The following is a 19,801-nucleotide window of genomic DNA, read 5'->3' as shown; positions in this document are numbered from 1 at the left end:
GTCAGATTTGTCCTTGTTTTTGTCAAGTCAAATGAAATCAAATTAAAAATATAAATATACCATATAAATACGGAGTAAAAGGTTTATAATAAGAGCTAAGCTGTGGAGATGTTGAAAGAGAAAATCAGTGTTGAATTGCAGTTGTGTGGAATCAGTGTGGAAAATATGAAAGAATATTAAGAAAAAAACTTGGGGCAAAAACAGCAAATTATTACTGTTTGAAAGAACTAGAAAGTTAATTAAGGATTTACATTTTAAATTTCAAACGTTGAAATCTCACATACTGTACATTCAGTTCAAAATGTAGGATTAATAAGATTTTTATTTACTTTTAAGGAAATTAATACTTTTATATTGCAAGGAGGATTTTTAAAACATTTTTAAACAATTAGATAATCCTAAAAAGGGCTCCACAAAAACATTAAGGAGTATTTTCAATATTTCAGTCTATGATTTCTGGAGGACCATGTGACAAACGACTGACGTTATGTTAAATAACTAACATGAACAATGTTAGTAAAATAATTGTGATTAACCATCATGGCAATACTTTACAATAAGTTTCGTTTGTCCATTTCAGATCGTGTTAAAAATGTATCTAATCTTGGGTCAATCAAGTGTCAGATATCTGCAGGTTGTTCATTAGCTCTGCTGTCCTTTTACTTATGCAACATTATCAGAACAGTCTTTATGACGTGGCAGGCATTTATAACATTATATTCCATATGGTTCAGATTGAACCGCTGTTACTGTATGCAATGCAATATACAGACTGATAACGCATTAAAATGACCTATTCTCATCAATTAACTTAAATTTATTAATGGAGAAACTTAAATGCGGTCAAAAACTGCTTGAAGATGTGCTTGCTTAAATATGTGCTTGAGTGTATGCAGTAAGTATGTTACTTACAGAAAAATCATGTCAAACAGGTAACATGTCAAAATACACTGAATGAGTTTTATTCATACTTTTATATTTGTCATTTACACAATATCATTGCATATTCTAGACGCTCTTGTTTACTGCTCCTCGCTTTGCTGTATCGCTTTTATATTTTCATATTGTATTTATTACCTAATTTTAACTTCATCAAATCAGCACAGTGCTCATAACCTAAATTTTTAAAACCTAAAGTTTTCCAAACTCCCTGAAAACTATAAACCGATCTCAAATCTTTCTTTCAGGCAAGATCATTGAAAAAGCTGTCTAATCAGCTGAATAAATTCTTAAGCTTGAATGGGTACTTCAATATTTGACCGTTTTCAATGGTTTCCGATCGCATCACAGCACAGAGACAGCGCTCATAAAGATAATAAACGATATTCGCTTAAATACTAAAACAGGCAAATTACCGGTACATACTCGACCTCAGTGCTGCATTTGACACGGTCAGTCACTACATACTTCTTGCTTCTGGGCTTTCTGTGATAGTCCTAAAATGGTTCAGGTCATACTTAGAGAAGGGAGAGGTTGTTATGTGATAGGAATCCATAAGTCTGAGTGGACATCCATGACATGCGGAGTCCCTCAAGGCTCAATACTTGCGCCACTCCCGTTCAACCTGTACATGCTCCCAATGAGCCAAATAATGAGAAAGAACCAAATCGCTTACCACAGCTATGCAGACGACACACAGCTGAGCCCTATCGCCTAACGACTACAGCCCCATTGACTCCATGTGCCAATGCATTGAGGAAGTCAACAGTTGGATGTGCCAAAACTTTCTTCAGTCAAACAAAGACAAAACTGAAGTCATTGCATTTGGAAACAAAGATGAAGTTCTCAAGGTGAACGCATACCTTAGTTTCAGTCATGTCAAAGCAATAACTAAATCAGCATATTATCATCTTGAAAAAAATATTGCAAGAATTAGATGCTTTGTTTCCAGTCAAGACTTTCATGCCTTCATCACCAGCAGGGTGGATTACTGTAACTGGCCTTCCTAAAAAGACCATAAGACAGTTGCAGCTCATACAGAACGCTGCTGCCAGGATTCTGAGCAGGACCATAAAACATGACCATATCACACCAGTCATCACAGTTTTCGTCTGCACCGCTCTGTCTTCGTCATCTTCACTACACTTCCCAGCATCCTTTTGTCTCCACACCTGAACTCACTCCCTCATCATCCACCTGTTCATCGTTTTCATCATCTGTGTCACCTTGTTAGGTTTGATTCATGCTTGTATTTAGTTTGCTTCTGTTCAGTCTGTCCTTGTATATGTTACGATGACGTGTTTTTTGACTTTGCCTGCCTGTATCCGTGCAAGTTATATTATAAGTAAAGTTATATTATTTGAAATCTGGACTCTGCCTTTTCATCTGCCTGCACCACAACCGTGACACCAGTCCTCAGGTCTTTAAACTGGCTCCTAATTACATTTAGGACTGATTTTAAAGCATTATTACTGGTATATAAACCATTCAATGGGCAAGGACCTCAATATATTGCAGATATGCTGCTCACTGAATAAGGGCTGTCAAGAACAGATCACTCAGTTCATTAGGATCACACAAGGGTTCACTCTAAGCACGGAGAGTCCGCTTTTAGCTATTATGCCAGCCGCAGCTGGAACAGCTTCCAGAGGAGATCAGATGTGCTCCTACTGTAGTCACATTCAAATCCAGACTCAAAATCTGTTTAGCTGTGCATACTGAATGAGCAAATGTTCGACTCTTTGTACTATATTCTCTTTTTATTCTAAACTGTTTTAATTACTCGTATTTCTTTTTAATATTTATATTTGCTCTATGTAAGGCACTTTGAATTACCATTATATATGAATATGTGCTATATAGATAAACTTGCCTTGCCTTGATGGATGGTGCACATAATATGAATGATGGCACTTCAGTCATTCATACATGTCCTGTCTATAAACGCCATATTTGTGAAACTTCACACTTTCATAGAGCTATTCATACATAAGGTTTGTCACTATTTTAGTTTCAGATGATCAGTTTAAGGAAGACTTAACAAGTCAGATTGCTATAAATATTTTATTGAAAGTGAAAGCAAAAAGGGGGACATTGTTTTGCTGCACAACAACAAGTGGAAATTAGACTATATTGAACAGGACATTTCTTAAATTTGATGGAAAATATGACTCTGAACGGCTATGCACACTTTTCTTTCCCTTAAATCATGAGCATTGGATAGTTGGAAGAAAAGGTACATTACAACAATAGGACAGTTTTATCGAACAGGAAGAGCAGATCTGAACTCGAGCTCAAGGCCAATCACAACATTTACAGTTGTCAACAAAGACCAGTCCGGGCTGGCATTTCTGCAGGTATGTGTTTCCACGGAAACATTGGAAGTAAGTGGTCTCATCAGCAGGGTTGGGGTACAGGCCATCTGGTTTACCAACACAGAAAGAGGCGATGGGGTCAGCGGTCGTGGTGGGACGTGGTGTAGTGGTGGGCTTGGGTGAGAAACCTTTGAAAAGACATTCAGCGTCACATTAAACCATATAACAGAAGACAGAATAAATGTAATGGTCTTTATAGTCTTTTAAAGTTCTTACCTAGTGAGTTGCGCAAATGGTTGACAAGAGGGTAAGTTCCGCTGTTGCAGAAACGGCCACCAAAATCGTCCAAATCCAAGGTCCACACTGAAGCTCCGCCCAAGTTTAAGGAGTTAAGATACTGTACCTGTTAAAGCAAATATTAAGGAAAGTTTGTCAGAAGTTTGTCAAACATTTCATTTCCTTACATTCTGGAAAACAGTAGTTGATTTACCTTAGCAGTGAAGCTTTCACGGTTGTCAAATCCGACCCAGGCCTTTCCTTGAACTGCATAGGGCACCATCTGCTCATCGATCCATTCAACAGTGACACTTGATTCCATGGGGCAAATCTGTGAACCAAACAACACTCATTTATTTTTTTCTTTCAAAGTTTACATAAATTAGGCCAATCACTGTGTTTTGAGTGGTAAATTACAGACTACAGAGAGAATAATATATTTACAATTGGAGAGATCAGATGCAAAAGCCTTTAAGTGCCATTTGAAATTTTCTTCTAGAAAGGTCATTTTTATCAAGCTTGTATATTTAAGTTCAGTAGTTTCACTTAAATGACAATTCATAGGTAATCTTCATTGTCATTTAAGTAAAATTACTGAACTTAAATATACAAGCTTGATAAAAATGATCATTCTAGAAGAAAATTTCAAAGTGCACTTCAAAGAGGCTTTTGCATCTAAACTCTTCAATTCAAGACACATTTAGAAACTAAACACTTAAGGCCATTGCACACTGAGTACGAAATTTTCGTATGCGTTTTTTTGTGTTTGTCAGCCTAAAAATTCGTCAAGTTCGATGCATATTTATTAAACCTTTGCGGAAAAAAGCGCAAAAATACAAAATGGATTCATCAAGCAGTGAGGATGATTTTGTTGCCCTCTCTCTTTTTGAAAAGAGAAGAAAGAGAAAATATTGGGTCCATCCAATCCTGAAATTGCACCGAGAGGAAGGAGAGATCCACCTCCTTAAGGAGACGCGAATTTATCCCGAGTGATTCAAAATTTACTTCAGAATGTCAGTGGAACAGTTTGATGCTTTGCTTGCGATTCTGGAGCCACATATTAAAAACAAGACCACCAATTTCTTTGAACCAATCGATTCTGTACAGAGACTGGCAGGATGTCTAAGGTAGCCTATATGGACACACACACACACGCACGCACGCGGCCCAGTGGAAACGCTTGGCAGACAGAACAGCTGTAAAGGCTGCAGGTTATATATTGTAACCAAATAATACATTAGCGAGCTTCCTGAATTGTCAAAAAAACTCAAAATGCTGGCTGTGGATGCGAAAAACGCAGAAAATCGAACCCGATCCGAACTTTTTTATGACGGACGAAGATTTCGGAGGCGGTGTGCGAGCGTGATTGACATAACGTGAGGCCGAATGTTTTTTTTAACGTGTGAAAATTTCGGATGCGAATTTCAAACTCGGCGTGCAATGGCCTTTATTGTCAGTTACTTTTTTTGCTACATCAGTGAAAATAGTTCAAAAATAGTCAACAACACAGTTGCTTAGTAACAAAGTAATGGTGTTCCTGAATGAATGGTGTTTTTTGAACGAATTGTTTCGAGAGAATGATTCAATGACTTGCGCATAAATACAAGCACTGGTTTTGTTCCAAAAGAATCAGTGTTTTTAAACAAATTGAATGAATGATTCAATGACTCACTCATCTTTAAAAACTATTTAGAATTGTTCGCCAACTACTGGCATGTCAATGCAACCTGGAGAAAGAGTCGCTAATTTAAACATTTGACTTTGATAGTAGTTATTCACTTAAAAATAAATATCTTCATATGTCATATTTAGTTCACAAATTAGTCATGATTGAAGTGGCACTTGATATTTCCCAGAGAACACTTTATTAGATCAAAGTTAAAAGTAGCGTGTTGATACCTCATAATAGGACCAGAAGCCTGCTTCACGCGTGTAGGGTCCGGCATCAGCGGGGCCACTGGCTGGGGCTCCGAGACCTGTTTGTGATGTAGAGAGCGTGAATGTGCGTCCGAATGTGGGGAAGCCAAGAAGCAGCCTGTCGGCGGGGGCTCCACCGTTGAGCCAGGAAGCCACAGAGGAGTCCTAAGTAAGAGAGAAAGGGATGTGCTAAGAGATCTCAGATTACAGATTACGGATTGATGGGATTTTGAATTTATGGGTTTTGAGCTTACGATATTGTGGTCAAAGACGCTTCCACTGTCAATTGAGCTGCGGTAAAGGGGACTGTTGTGCCCTGTTACGGGGTCCCAGTGGCCATGGTAGTCATAAGACATGATGGTCAAAAAGTCCAACAAACTATAATGATAGAAAGAAGGAGAAAGTCAAAAAAAAAAAAAAAAGCTTTCATGGATACACATTATTGTAGCTTGATGAAACTACCAAACATACCCTGAAATTTCAGCAACCTCATAAGCTCTCTCAATAGTAGACTTGATGCCGGACACTTTGCATGAGAGCACCAGAGGAGTTTTCTTCGTGTCTATGGCCTCCAGTTCAATAGCTTCTCTCAGTTCCTGAGAATTTTCAAACAACAGGAAAATCGGTCAGACCGAAAGTCATTTGCTTTATCAATGGAAATGAAAGTGCATCATATTGACATTCTAGTCTTCTGACCTTGAGGAATGTAGTAAACCTCTGCTTGTCGTCTGGTGGGCTGCCATTTTGACCAGGGTACTGCCAGTCAATGTCCATACCGTCGAATTCATAAAGACGCAGGAACAACAATGCAGAACGGATGAAAGTATTCCGGGTCTCTGGTGTGGATACCACTCCAATGAATCTAAAGTGCAAAAAGAGACATGTTTAATCAACTCTCGTTTAATGTTTTGGGTTGGCAGCGATATTATAATGTCATGTTATATCATACTTACGGACTGACGCCATTGACCAATCCTCCAACAGACAGCACGGTCTTCAATGCAGGATTTCTATTAAAAAAAATTCAAACAACATGAAATCGATCAGTTCAACTGTTCAATGAAAGTTTAAAAAATAAATCACAAAAGGGTATGAATTCATTTGTGCAATTATGGTTTTTTAATGCATTGTGAAAATTGCTTACACTTGTTTCAGTTGATTCAGTGACTTGTACAGCTCGTAATCATTCCATTCGACGGTCGTGATTTCATTTTTGTTGTTAATGCTTGCCAGAGAATAGACCACATGAGTGCAGAGGAACGGGTCAATGTTGTCTGGCAAGAACTTCCCATTGCCAGGTCTGTACTGGGACCAGTTGGTCATGTAGCACACCAGCTTTGTAGAGGCCGCTATCAGAAATTATGATATTCATAGGTCATATTTTGTCTGCACTCATCATGCAGGAATATTTATAATGGATCTTTATGCAATAATTCTATTGGTTATATATTTAACAAAGAAATGAATGAAGGTTCTTACCAATCTGCACTGTAAGCAAGATGCCCAGTCCTATGCAAAAGACAACATGATTACACATAAAAAATAAACTAACATACTTTCAGTGAAAACATATCTTCAATATGGAACATACCTGCTAAAAGAGTTAATTTGTTCATTTTGGACCTGATCCAAACCAGTATTCTTCAGAAACAGAGCTGTAAAATAATAAACGAAATTGAATTAGCAATTTCAGCAGCATGCCAAGTTTTGCCATAGTCATGAAAAGTGGTGTATGAGACATATGAAAACTGGTCTCTTTACCTGTCAGCTGCACTGAGAATAAGCAGTTTGGTGAATACCTGTTCATGATCATGTATACTTATACATTATTAATAGTTCCAAAGTACAGGTGATAAGTGCTAACTTCACCAGAATAGGGCAGTAAAATTAATAGCGAGTAATATAACTAGCACATTACGGTAAGGTGCTATTATCTTTGAGGTTGTTCTTGGCTAAAAGACAGAATTAGTATTATAAAATGCCAGTCACATTATATAAAAATGTGACCAGTTTTTTTTCCCCCTTATATTAAGATTGACTAAGCAGAACACTAATATTAGAAAGCATGCTCATGTAGGCTTTGTGTATGATTAATTTGACACTCTTAGTCAACCGTGTACACATGTCAATCACTAAAAACCAAACATAGTTTCTTCAAATACAGTCAAAATGTTTGTTTTTTTATTGAAGAATATTTACAAGTGCTGCATTATTCACATTCAGTCCACAGTGGACAGGCTCAACCTTACAACAAATGGGGTACATGGTAGTTTGAAGAGACAACATGACATCACAACCTGAGTGACCTTCAGAGTGAAACTACGTGTCAGTGTGTCATTCGACTCATGTAAGTACACATACAGCCATTTCGGAAATTGTTTGTTGAGTTGTGAGCGACAAAGCCCCGATTCAACACAAGAGGGCAAACTACACAATGTGAAACACAGTAATTATTTCAGAAATTATGAGTTAAAAGAGTCGTTGAATTGTACAGTGCACTCATAGTGCAATTTAAAATCACTTGAAAGGGAAGTACAAAACAGATGCAAGGACAAGAGAACATTAGTTTTGGTTTCATAGTCCTAATATGACATTTGAGTGCTTCTACATTCAGAAAGTGTAACATTTACCCGACTGCTACTACAAGGGTTTGGGACTAGAACCGCTAAAGAGCTACTGATGAGGCTGCTATGTGTCACAGCTTTTGGCTAAAAGTGTTTTAAAGTGATCCATGAATTAATATACAGTTAAAATCCCATAAAGAAGGTGTTAGAGAAGCAGTAAAAAACTAACGAAGGTGCTCAAACTATCAAGCAATCCTCGGACGCAGAAAATGGCAGTATTTACAATAACAACTTGATGCGTGTTAAATAGAAAATTAAATAAATACATTAAATAGAAAATATATAATTACAAGAAATATCACCGTTGAACGGGCACCAATAAAAAGCAAGGCAGGGGAGAGAAAGTAAAGTAATGTATAGAAAATTTAAACATAAAATCAGACATCTTTCTTGATTTCTCTGTCAGACTGAAAGTAGATGCAACGACTTCAAGAATTGTAGAATTACACGGAACAATTTTAATACTGTTTTTAGATTAGTCTTAATTAAAAAAAAAATACTATTAACATTAAAAAAATCTATGATATGGCTTCATGTGTATCGCACTTTAAAAAGACCCGAGACCCACATAATCAAATGTTCGCCACATGTTTTCTAATTCTTTAAGCTAAATGGAACCTTGTCACTGAAAGTATGATCAGGATTCCACCATTAGTGGCGCGACGAAAACGTATAAATTATGATATTATAGGATAATTAACTTATTTGTCACTGTATTGATTTTGTTATCTTCAGTATTGATCAATGTCCAGCGTCTCGCTCTTGTACCGTATCAAGAAAGAAAGTAACAGCCCATGGACGTCATGTTTGTGTAAGCCTTGAGAAAAACACAAAGGATAAAGGCAATAATAATCATGATGAGTGAGATAACAGAGCAATAACTTTGGCAAGACAAGCCCACTTTAACAACCACAGAAAAAACAGCTTCTGTTGTACCGCTGCATTCATGAAACCTTTCATCTTTAAAAACTAGAACACTGAGGGAAAGGCAGAATGCTACAATCATCCAACACAGATACAAAAGACTTAATAAAAATCATGATCCGCTCTTGCTTCCAATTACATAGTCACAAAAAAACTAAAACAACAAATAAAAAAGGTAAACGCTCATTTGGATCATTTTGCAGTCCACATGCTGCCGTGAAGTCGCAACAACGTATTAAAAAAGGTTTTGTTCTATCCAGTATGGAATGTCACCAATACATCTATGTGTATTTACATCTACAAGGAAATCAACAAGTCAGAGCTGTTGTTGAATTTAAGAAACTACAACCAAATGTTGACATGACCACCAGTCAAGTTTGAGTTTCAATAAGGCAAGCGTCTAAAATGATAACACAATCAAAAAGTCTCCCTCTTTGTATTCCACAACGACCAGTCATCCTTGTAAAAAAGCCTTTTTATACAAAAGAATCTTCCGCCTCTCACATTTCCCAAACTTTGCACCACACGCAACCATTCCGACGTGAGGAAAACCTGCTCCATACAAATAACTTATCATTGGCTAACATCACAGTCCTGACGAGCCAATGAGAACGAGTGCAGTGACCACAAGAACAGTTGCGCAGAGGGGTCCTGAAGTGCCAGCGCTGTCCTGGACCATCATTCCAGTGCCTGTGGATCAAACACACTGACTTTCAGAAACATATTTAGTAGTTAAACACTAGTTCTTGAGTTCCTTTCCTAAAACCAGTACTCCTAACTACTCTTCGTACCACATACCTGAGTCTCGAGACACTATGGTCTCATAGGCTGCTCCATCTCCACCATCTCCCCAAGAGCGGATCTCCAAAACCACATAACCGTTGTCCTTGGGTAACGGCAAAGTGATGGAGGTCTTGCTTTTCTCCAGTATCTTCAAGATAGACTGCCCTTCATGCTTGTAAAGGACCTACACAAATAATATAGTATCAATCTATACTCAAAAAAACACCTTTTTTGAGAATGAAATCTTAAGATAGCCGTGTAGTATTTCAAGTCAAGTCAAATTTATTTGTATAGCACTTTACACTATAAACGTTGTTTTAAAGCAGCTTTACAGAAAATCATGATGTTATTGTTTATAATATCTTAATATATTCATGCCTTGAGCTTGGCAAAAATATAGTTTACATTTTCGATGATACAAGCAATCAAGCAGTTTAGATTTGCTAAATAGTATATATCGCCTTACTCAACTGTAGTGTATGTATGCGGATAAAGTTGGATAGACTTATATATCCAACTTTTTATAAAGATTTTTATATATTTCACAATTGTGCTTAAAGAATTTCTACACAGAAATTGAAAAAACTCTGAAACGTATTGTAAACATTTCCCTTTTTTTGTTTTACATGTTGAATTGGATCTCATTACTGTCTTTTATAGTTTAACATGAGACAATGAGTTTATTTGTAAAAAAAAAAAAATAACTCAGATATCAAGTCATAACAAGAAATTCATCTGCAAATGAAGAGAAAAGTTGATTTTCTGACAGAAGTTACATTAATGAAGTATGTCCTAATGTAGAGTTTCCCAAACAGTGAATATACAAATGTCTTGCATGTTTTGGTTCATTTTAAGTAAAAATTTCCCAAATGTATGTACTTGTAGCAGACACTTGTATCCAAAGTGACTTTTAAGGTATATACAGTATTTGATCAGTTTCTGGGAATCTATGTATGTTATCTTGAAAGAAGATAAGATGAAAAGATGACCTCAATCCTATAGCAGATCAGATATGAGATATACAGTGGTTTAAATGTTCATTCACTGTTAAAGGGCACACGGTGGTCTGGTTTTCCATAAGAAAAGACGTAAAATTCTCACGTGACATTCGGCCACCATTTATTAAATTCTTACCTCAGAGGTATGAAATTATACAATATCCCACCTTTGATTGAAATGAATGAATCTGATAAAACATTCTGAAGACACACAGACGCAGACAGATGACCCGATACAAACATGTACGCAACAAACAAATATCTGTAGTGTCCAGTTACACTGTGTGTCACTCACTTTGTAACCCAGAACAGCAGACTCATTGTCCATGGATTTAACATGATCCCACCTCACAGTAACCAAAGAACCAGTAACCCTCCATGCGACTTTACCTGGAGGGCGGTTGGGGGCTAGAAATGAAGATACATGCAAAAGTAAGTCCACTGGCTTTCACACCATTCTCAGTGACAAAGACATTGGCGAGAATTGCAAATGTAAAGTTGTGAATTACATGAAGGACTGGTGGTGGCATTTGAACAGTTAATGATGTAGCAGTTATCAGTTTTTCTCCAAGATAAAAATTAAGGCAGTTTTGTTTGGTGGCTTGTTAAAAAATAAAAAGGGTAAGTCCGACTTTTTATCTCACTATTCTGACATATTTTCTCAGAATTGTAGGTATAAACATGGATTTGAACACGCAATTTAGTGTTATAAAGTCAAAACTGCGAGTTTATTTCTTGCAATTCTGACTTTATATCTCACAACTCTGACTTTGTTACAATGCTATTGCGACTTTATAAAACGTAATTCTGACTTTATATCTCACAATTGCTTGCTTTAAAGTCAGAAATGCGAGATATAAACATGGAACTCTGTAAACATGGAGCAACAAAATTTCGAGTTTATTTCTCAAAATTGAGAGATGTAAACTCACAATTGTGAGATAAAAAGTCACAATTATATTTGAAATAGTTTTTGAAATACTTCCATAGTTGTGAGTCAACTGCAAAGATGGCAACTTACAGAATGAAAAGTTTCAAAACTATAAAAAACGCAAAATATCATGACAACGTGATGTGATGCAACAAGAACTCTCTCAACTTTTCCACGATTAAGCTACTAGCTTCTGCAAGTTGGACATGAATCAACATGTGCTATTTCTGGAACAACATTCTTATCAACCACTGCCCTCTGATTCAAAGGGTACCCAGTAGGCATTTTATTCATGAGCGATTTAAAGTCATGGGTCAAGGTTGAATTACTGTTTAATTTAAAATTGAGCAAATCGTATCAATGTTGATATCACAACATTGTTTCAATGTCTTATTTTTTGTACAGATCTTTAATTTCAGCATTGCCTATTGAAGTATTTTGTTAACCTATTCACAACATTTAGTATTAAACATTATTTTTATGTTGTTTCAATATATTATCAATGTTAAAACACCAACCGAGAGTCTTTCAATCACATTTCGAAGCTGAAGTTTGGTCATATACCGGCTAGGTAGAGTTTGGGTGAATATTGTTAAGAAAAATGTTCCAGAAGTCTCCAAAAATATGTTCTACTCATGCAAATCACATTTTAGCTAGGCTGAAAATGAGGTCTTACGAGGCTTCTTGGTGATGACGGTGGTTCTTGGGGAGGGTGGGCCCGTGCCTGCACTGTTGTAGGCCAATACGGTGACGTGATAAAGAGTGTTTGGCCTCAAACCCGTGACTCGTGCCATGTTCTCCAGCCCTGCAGTTCTGACCCGGTCTGCAGCTGCCTCACGTTCATGTTGTCTCCAGTAACGAATCTGTAACCAGAGCAAGTTGGCAATCTTAATCGTGTGACAAGCTTATTCATACTGAAAACAACCAGAATGCAAACTCTGTACTCAAAAATAACAAATGGGTTAACAAAAATAACAAATAAATAATGGGTTTATATTTTGCTCCTGAAAGAAGCAAAATTATGAAAATCAATGTTCTGTATTAGAAGATTCAATTAAATATAAGCTGCAAAAATACCCTTTGATACCAGTGAATTTCAAAGCATGGTTTTATCTAACAGGAGGTGTCTTATCTAAATAATGTTCTTTGATCTGATCGAGACGTGTGGTTCATAAAAAGGAACTACTGAGATAGCAGCACCTCGAATAGTTGCTCGCTCAAGGGGCAAAGCTCACATATCCTGACGTGCCACCTCAGATGGCCAACAATGACACACAATGGTCACCAAAACTTATGCTATATATGTTTATCTATCCTCAAAAAGAGATGTTACAGATAATAAAATATTGGGTCTGTACTGACCTCATAACCCCGAAGTACTCCATTAATGTTCAGATGTTGAATGGGGTCCCAGGACACTTGAATCTCAAAAGCTGTCAGAGCAGTGGCATTAATCCTTCGTGGGGACACAGTAGGTTCTAAGGGAGATCAGAAAACATTAAGATGACAATCAGTTATGAGGCATTAAAGTGATAATATCATACATTTGTTCATCATTTAATTTTTTTAGACTGGTAACATTTGTTGGTCTTAATTTATTTGTAGGTCCTATTTCACCCTCTCTCGGTGTAAACTCCCTCCTCACGTGAATATTGCAGCACTAACACACAACTTGCATGTTTTGATGTTGGTTACAACATAATTTACATTGTCTTTTATTGCATTAACAGCCTCTTTTCAAAGCCAGCATTACACTGTGACACATGCATAAAATAATTGAATAATCATAAAATATCGAAAGGATATGCAGAGCAGTTTGGTGTATTTTGGAAAAAAAAAAAAAAGTGTAAATGTGAGAGATTGTGTGTCATCTGTATGACATTGCAAAACTTCTGGGGGCAAGAAATTATTGCAACACTGTTTCAATTTCTGAGATCTGAAATATGCATTCATAGCACAATAAACTCACATAGTGCAATAAATTATCTTATCTCAGGTGACAGAGGAAAATTGCATCACTGTATGACCTTTTGGTGACTTTTCTATGAGACGTTTCTCCACTGTCTCCATTGTCTGCCCTCTAGTGATTAAGCAATGTCTAAGCAATCAGAATATAATGAATATTGCACAAAAGATAATCCTTTGTAGTATTTCTCTCACCCTCTTCTGCTGTGTGTACTACAGCAATCTGGCTGAAGGGACCTTCTCCTTTCTTGTTGTAGGCCTTGATTCTGACTTCAAATGGGCAGTAGGCTGACAGACTCTCATTGCTGTAAACGTATCGTGATGATTCCACGTGTGGAACCCTCACCACCGTCCATGTTGGCATGCCTTGCTTTCTGAACGCCAAAATATACCCAAAGCCATCTCCATTCTGATACTCCCTGACCATGGGCTGTAATTCATACCAGACGAAATCGTTTTATGTAATAGAAGGTGAGGGTTGAGTAATAAAGACACATTGATTGAAGGTATAAATCAAATATTATACGCAATTAGAGCAACAGAGGTTCGTGGCACTTACAGTCCATGTAATGATAAGTTCATTACGGTTTCCTCCACCTCCACCAAGTCCGCTGGGAGCCACAGTTGGTGCTGCAAGACAAGATAATAACCCCCTTATACAGAGGAAAAAATACCCTACTATCTACCAACCATATTTATATGTGAAACCTCACTAATATTTTATGCAATTTTGGTTCTAATTCAGTAAAAGTTTTGTGTAACACCAACACATTTGTAATGGTTCTGACCTGCTTGCTTGGTTCGGACAGGCTGGGAGGGCATGCTTGGTTCTCCACTTCCCAGGATGTTGCTAGCAATGACCTGGAACTCATAATCCATCCAGGGTCGCAGATCTATCACAAGTGCAGATTCAGCATTTCCTTCTATGTTTGCAGGGTCTGGAGGAACCATTAGCACACAATGACAGGCAAACATCATCAGGATTGCGTAATGTTATAGTACAAATACATTTCACAAACTGGCATTCTGGGTGGCTTCTGTCAAACAGCCCCGCGTGTTGTTATTAAGTTGAAAATAAATGTTATTATTATATGAACTTGGGTTACAGTTTATTTAAAGGTTTAATTGTTACAGTGTAATCATACATTTAAGTACTGAGAAATATTAATTAACTACATTTGGTTTAGGGATAGCTGCATTTAATTTTGCACAATTTACTGTTATTACTGTATTACTGTAAAATAAAGCATTACAAAAAACTTGCTTATGTGTAATTTAAATATAAGTAGCTTTAATATCATGGTAATGTATCAACTTGAGTTCAAATATTTCTTGCTTTTTTGTTCATGAGAACATTTGCCATGTACTGTACCCATGCATAACCCAATTAATCAATATTGAATTAAAATCAGAATTGAAGCGAATAACTTGTGAATCGAAATCTAATTGAATGGTGAAATTAGCCCTGCAAAAAAAAAAAAAAAAAAAAAAAAATCGACATTTTTTATGATATGTTGTAATATTTTATTATTTTATTCTAATAGTTTAATGAAATATTTGAAAAATGTGACCGTGGATCACAAAACCAGTCACAAGTCACACGGGTCTATTTGTGGCAATAGCCAACAATACATTGTATGGGTCAAAATTATCGATTTGTCTTTTTTGCCAAAAATCAAGTTCCATGAAGATATTTTGTACATTTTCATAAATATATATGAAATAAATTATAAATATACCATAAATATATTAAAAATATATATATTTTTGTGAGTGAATGCAGCACAATTGCGAACATAAATGGACAACTTTAAAGGCGATTTTCTCAATGTTTCGATTTTTTTTGCCCCCTCAGATTCCGGATTTTCAAATTGTTCTATCCTAAAACACCATTCAATAATGGAAAGCTTATTTATTCAGCAATCTCAATTTCATCTCTATCTATAGATATGAAATTGAAAAAAATACCCATGTGACTGGTTTTGTGGTCCAGGGTCACATGAATAATACATTTAAAAAAAAAATTATAATAGATTATTAATATTCTAAAATATTCCAATATCTAAAAAGTTCATGCTGAGAATGCAAGATTGCAAAGTTGATTGACAGAGTGGGAAGACCGATTTGATTATATCATTTGCAATGCTTGATGCAAGCAAGGGACTGTGAACAGTTAGGGGTTATAAACAATTGAAACAAAAAAAATCCAAAAAGTTTGAGAAATCCTGCTTTAATAAACAAATATATTCATAATTCACAACATATGTTTGATTAAAAGCATCCTTGTAAAAATAAGTATGCAAAATTGTACATTATTATAACACTGTGCAGCTGTTGTGTTTGCACGATACCTAAAGGACTCGTAACCTCACCTGTCCTCATCCTCTTCCAGTCGTGAGTCTGTGAGGAGCGGCCCAGGATGATATACTTGCCAATGGGACTGTGGTTGTCATATCCACGGCTCCATCTCAACTCAACAGACGTGTCGTTGACACTAGTCACCACTAAACCTCCAGGAGGTCCTGGTGGGCCTATAAAGAGAGAAACATTCAGCTTTGCCAGAGAATCTACAACAGTTTTGTCATACATTCATATTCATACACACACAGCAAAAACATTTTCAAAGCAGTGTAGTTGGGGTTGCTTTAAAAAAGCATCAAACAGGCTTTTGGAAACCAAACTGCCAGGATATAGATCTGCTAAATGTATATTTCATGACTCTACGTTTCATCAATTGCAGAGAGTTGTCTGTCCAAAACCGATGAAGCTGAGTAAAACACAAAAATGAGTTTTAATGTCACTGCTCAGCCAGCTGGAATCCCTCACCCCTTACGACTAGCTTGGCCGAGGACACCGCGCTGTCCACCACCGTCTGGGCCGTGCAGGTGTATGTGCCAGCATGACTGAGCTGTCCGTTCACAATCACCAGGTCACCGATCGTCTCTTTCTGCATAGAGACAGTGAAAAGAAAAGTAAACTTTATTAAAAAAGAAGTATTAGCCCACTTTCGTTTCATAAAACCATTTATTATATTTTTTATTAAATGCCCAATTCGTCGAGGCTTCAGATATGGATTTTAAAATGTCTAAAAGGGATTTACTTTGAAGTGAATCCTATTAAAACTAATCTCAGAGTGTGAGAGGAGCTCGCTGCTATTGGAATACAAATTCAGATGGTTTTACTATTCTTTCTCATTTTAAATATTAAGAACATAACTAGATTTTTTACATTTTATGAAGAAGTGGTATTTGCTTAGCGTGTAAGTTATTTTTAGCATGTTGCTAAGCTATTTCTATGGCACACGAAAAGTGACAGACAGAAAAAAAAACATCTATAACGTTTTATAACAAAATACAGTTTTTAAACACCCTTTCAAGCCAAGTGCTCACCCCCTCCATGCGCCGATAGTGTCCATTTGAATCCTCAAGGTCCAACAGAACTCCATTAAGGGACCAGGTGAAGGTGAGGTCCATAGTAGGGTCATGTGACGCATGGCATTGCAGAGAGACATTCTCGCCCTGATTGATGTCAGCATTAGAGGGAGCTAGAGTGATTTTTGTGGCATCTGTATGACAAGATGAAAAACATATTTATACACTGAAAGCATTTGAGTCCACAATAAAATGCTGATGACAACTAAAAATCGCATTTTAGAGGTTTACACGCAGATCAATAAGCCGAAAATGAGACATAACAGAAGATAAGTGTACAGTGAATATGCAGACAGACAGATGATAAAAGTGTTTACTTGGAGCTAGGCTAAAAAGTCTAGGTGTGTCAAGAACAATACATATCTTTCTAAACCGTTAATGACCTTTCCGAAATAACAAAACACTGTATATGGGTTTTATGTGATAGTACACATTTCAGAGTTATCTGAACAAAACCTTTAGAATAGGTACAGAAATAAAGTTTTGTTACCTCTGACAGACAGGTGTCCTGTACTGTTGGCCTTGCCAAGGTAGTTTTCTGCAAAGCAGGTGTACTTCCCCTCATCGGCACGACTGATGTTGAATATCCACAGAAGCCCATCTGGAGTGACTGTTATCCTGGACAGAGTTTATTAAATGGTCTTTCTGACATCACTGTACTCAAATCATCTTCAAACAAACTCACAAAGCAATTTTTTCTGTGTCAAAAACAAAATATATGGAGTTCGAAACATTTAGGAGGTCTTTGAAACACTTAATTATTACTGGATTACCTAGTACTATTGGTCAGTAACTCTGTGCCACGGCTCCAAAAGAGAGTGGGTTTGGGAGCCGCCCGAGGTTTACACTCCAATTTAACCTGTCCACCGCGGGCAGCAGGAACCAGCTTACGCACTGGATTTAACCTGAAGTCCGGAGCCTGGACTGAAATAGGGTGAAAGGATGGGGCAGGAAGGGTGATGGGTAACCACACAAAGAGGATTTAAATACAGATCATATTATAACTGGGGTTCAGGCATGACTGGGTGGGCAGAAGGGGATCTGAAGTGCATTAAGGTAGATAACAAGAGAAACATGTTAATGTTTATGAATTGATATTCTGATATGTTTTCATGTTGCGATTCAGTTGTGCTCACCTTGAACTCTGAGCTCAGCGTTTGAGTAAATGGTGCCATGTTTGTTTTCGCCCACACACTGATACATCCCAGAATCCTCCAGAGCGAGGTTAGCGATCCTCAGTCGTCCATTATTTACTTCCACGCGGTCCTGCACACAGGTACAAGTACGATTGTGTAACAGACATGATGCACATGCATATTAACGCCAGCAGAGGGCCACACAACCTACGGCTAAAGAAAGATAATGAGCAGGTTATTCACCGTCACATCTCACTGCCTTCAAAACATTAAGATTTTTCTAAAGAATGAGTTAACATATATCAGTCTTGACAGCAAGAGGTCCTTTTAAATTCTGATAACACACACTGTTAGATGACGATCCGGCTAAAGTGCGTGGCTCACCTGTGTGATGAGGGGCTGTCCGTTTCGGAACCAGCGAATGGTGGGTCTTGGTTTGCCCGCAGCGGCACAGCTCCATTGCAGTTCTGAACTGATTTCCACCTCAGAGTCACTCATGACCTGAAGCCACTCAGGCTGGGCTGGAAAGCGAGAACACACACAAACCAGAAGATTAACACACATCAATCCACTTATTAGATGAAAGTTTTCATTTAATTTCTTATACACCAAATACTTATTTTCTTTGCATTATTTATATACTATTATATTATTTCCTAGTATTTTGGGTTAGCTTTTACTTAATTTCATGTTAGTACAACCCCATATTTTAACGAGAGGAAAGGATATTTATATAAGTCAAGTACCTTGTACAGTAACGCGTCCCTGATGTGTCTCACGACCCTCTGAGTTGTAAACCTCACACTCATACATGCCCTCGTCATCAAAATTCAGATCAGGAATAATTAAAATGGGTCTTTCGGCACTTGCTCCGACCTTAGGGGGCAAAATCCCATCCACCTTCCTCCAGCGGATTTTAGGAATGGGACTAAGGGAGGGAAGTAAAGAGCAAACAAGATGATTTTAGAGAAAAAAAGTCACATTTTTATAGCTGACTGAGTTATGGATTATGTTGAACCGATGCAGAAGTGATCTCCGAAGGGAAGTGGGAAGCTAAAGGGGACTTACTTGCCATAGGCAAAGCATTCAAGCTGTGCAGTTTGTCCTGATAATGCATATGTCTCAGCAGGAAAACGCACTCGGATATTCGGGGCGGCTTTCCTTGGGTTTGCTGTAGAATCAAGAGAAAAAAGATACGAATTTTTTTGCTTGTTTCATTTTGATAACAGCAGGTAGTTGAGCTTGTTTATTGTTTCAGAGGGAAATACCGATTTTAGTTTGAACTAACCATCAGGGTAAACAGTGAGCTGGACAGCTTTGCTGAAGATGCTCTTGGTGCTGATGTCCATATTGATGGTGGTGAAGCAGAAATAGTTGCCCGTGTCATTGGCTCTAGCGTTAGCAAGGTATAAGTTACCCGTCACCTGAGAAACAAACCATCTGCCCGCCTCTGGCTGGATGAAGTTGGGGAACTCATTGATGAACCAGCGGTAGGACAAAGCTTTGTGGTAGCAAATAGATGCAAGATGTCATAAATATACTGACCTGGATAAATAGTAGAA

The 19,801-nt window shown here is 37.3% G+C and overlaps 2 protein-coding genes across 2 annotated transcripts in view; both read right to left on the bottom strand.

Annotated features, from left to right (window-relative positions):
• Positions 1–2,984: 2,984 nt before the first annotated feature.
• chia.1 (chitinase, acidic.1) lies at positions 2,985–7,241 on the bottom strand. The gene is made up of 12 exons (XM_039694812.2): positions 7,209–7,241; positions 7,039–7,102; positions 6,927–6,956; positions 6,592–6,796; positions 6,401–6,457; positions 6,144–6,309; positions 5,919–6,043; positions 5,702–5,825; positions 5,430–5,612; positions 3,745–3,861; positions 3,531–3,657; positions 2,985–3,442 (listed from the first exon to the last, which is right to left on the bottom strand). The coding sequence occupies exons 2-12, from the start codon at positions 7,061–7,063 to the stop codon at positions 3,234–3,236; spliced, it is 1,368 nt and encodes a 455-aa protein (XP_039550746.2). The 5' UTR covers positions 7,064–7,102; positions 7,209–7,241; the 3' UTR covers positions 2,985–3,233.
• Positions 7,242–7,606: 365 nt separating this feature from the next.
• cntn2 (contactin 2) overlaps positions 7,607–19,801 on the bottom strand; it is a 29,492-nt gene continuing 17,297 nt past the window's right edge. The window contains exons 6-23 of the mRNA XM_039694811.2: positions 19,528–19,740; positions 19,308–19,410; positions 18,986–19,167; positions 18,624–18,760; positions 18,240–18,369; positions 17,877–18,027; positions 17,594–17,721; positions 17,062–17,237; positions 16,499–16,619; positions 16,045–16,203; positions 14,461–14,610; positions 14,232–14,302; positions 13,868–14,102; positions 13,070–13,185; positions 12,384–12,570; positions 11,072–11,184; positions 9,794–9,962; positions 7,607–9,685 (exon numbers count right to left, since the gene is read on the bottom strand). Coding sequence (XP_039550745.2) covers positions 9,582–9,685; positions 9,794–9,962; positions 11,072–11,184; positions 12,384–12,570; positions 13,070–13,185; positions 13,868–14,102; positions 14,232–14,302; positions 14,461–14,610; positions 16,045–16,203; positions 16,499–16,619; positions 17,062–17,237; positions 17,594–17,721; positions 17,877–18,027; positions 18,240–18,369; positions 18,624–18,760; positions 18,986–19,167; positions 19,308–19,410; positions 19,528–19,740 — 2,645 coding nt within the window. The 3' untranslated portion in view covers positions 7,607–9,581. The remainder of the gene's footprint in view (positions 9,686–9,793; positions 9,963–11,071; positions 11,185–12,383; positions 12,571–13,069; positions 13,186–13,867; positions 14,103–14,231; positions 14,303–14,460; positions 14,611–16,044; positions 16,204–16,498; positions 16,620–17,061; positions 17,238–17,593; positions 17,722–17,876; positions 18,028–18,239; positions 18,370–18,623; positions 18,761–18,985; positions 19,168–19,307; positions 19,411–19,527; positions 19,741–19,801) is intronic.

This window comes from Pimephales promelas, chromosome 21 (assembly GCF_988280905.1).
Source record: "Pimephales promelas chromosome 21, fPimPro1.hap1.1, whole genome shotgun sequence".
Taxonomy (NCBI): domain Eukaryota; kingdom Metazoa; phylum Chordata; class Actinopteri; order Cypriniformes; family Leuciscidae; genus Pimephales; species Pimephales promelas.
The sequence above is the reverse complement of the archived record's forward strand: the minus strand, read 5'-3'. Positions and strand labels throughout refer to the sequence as shown.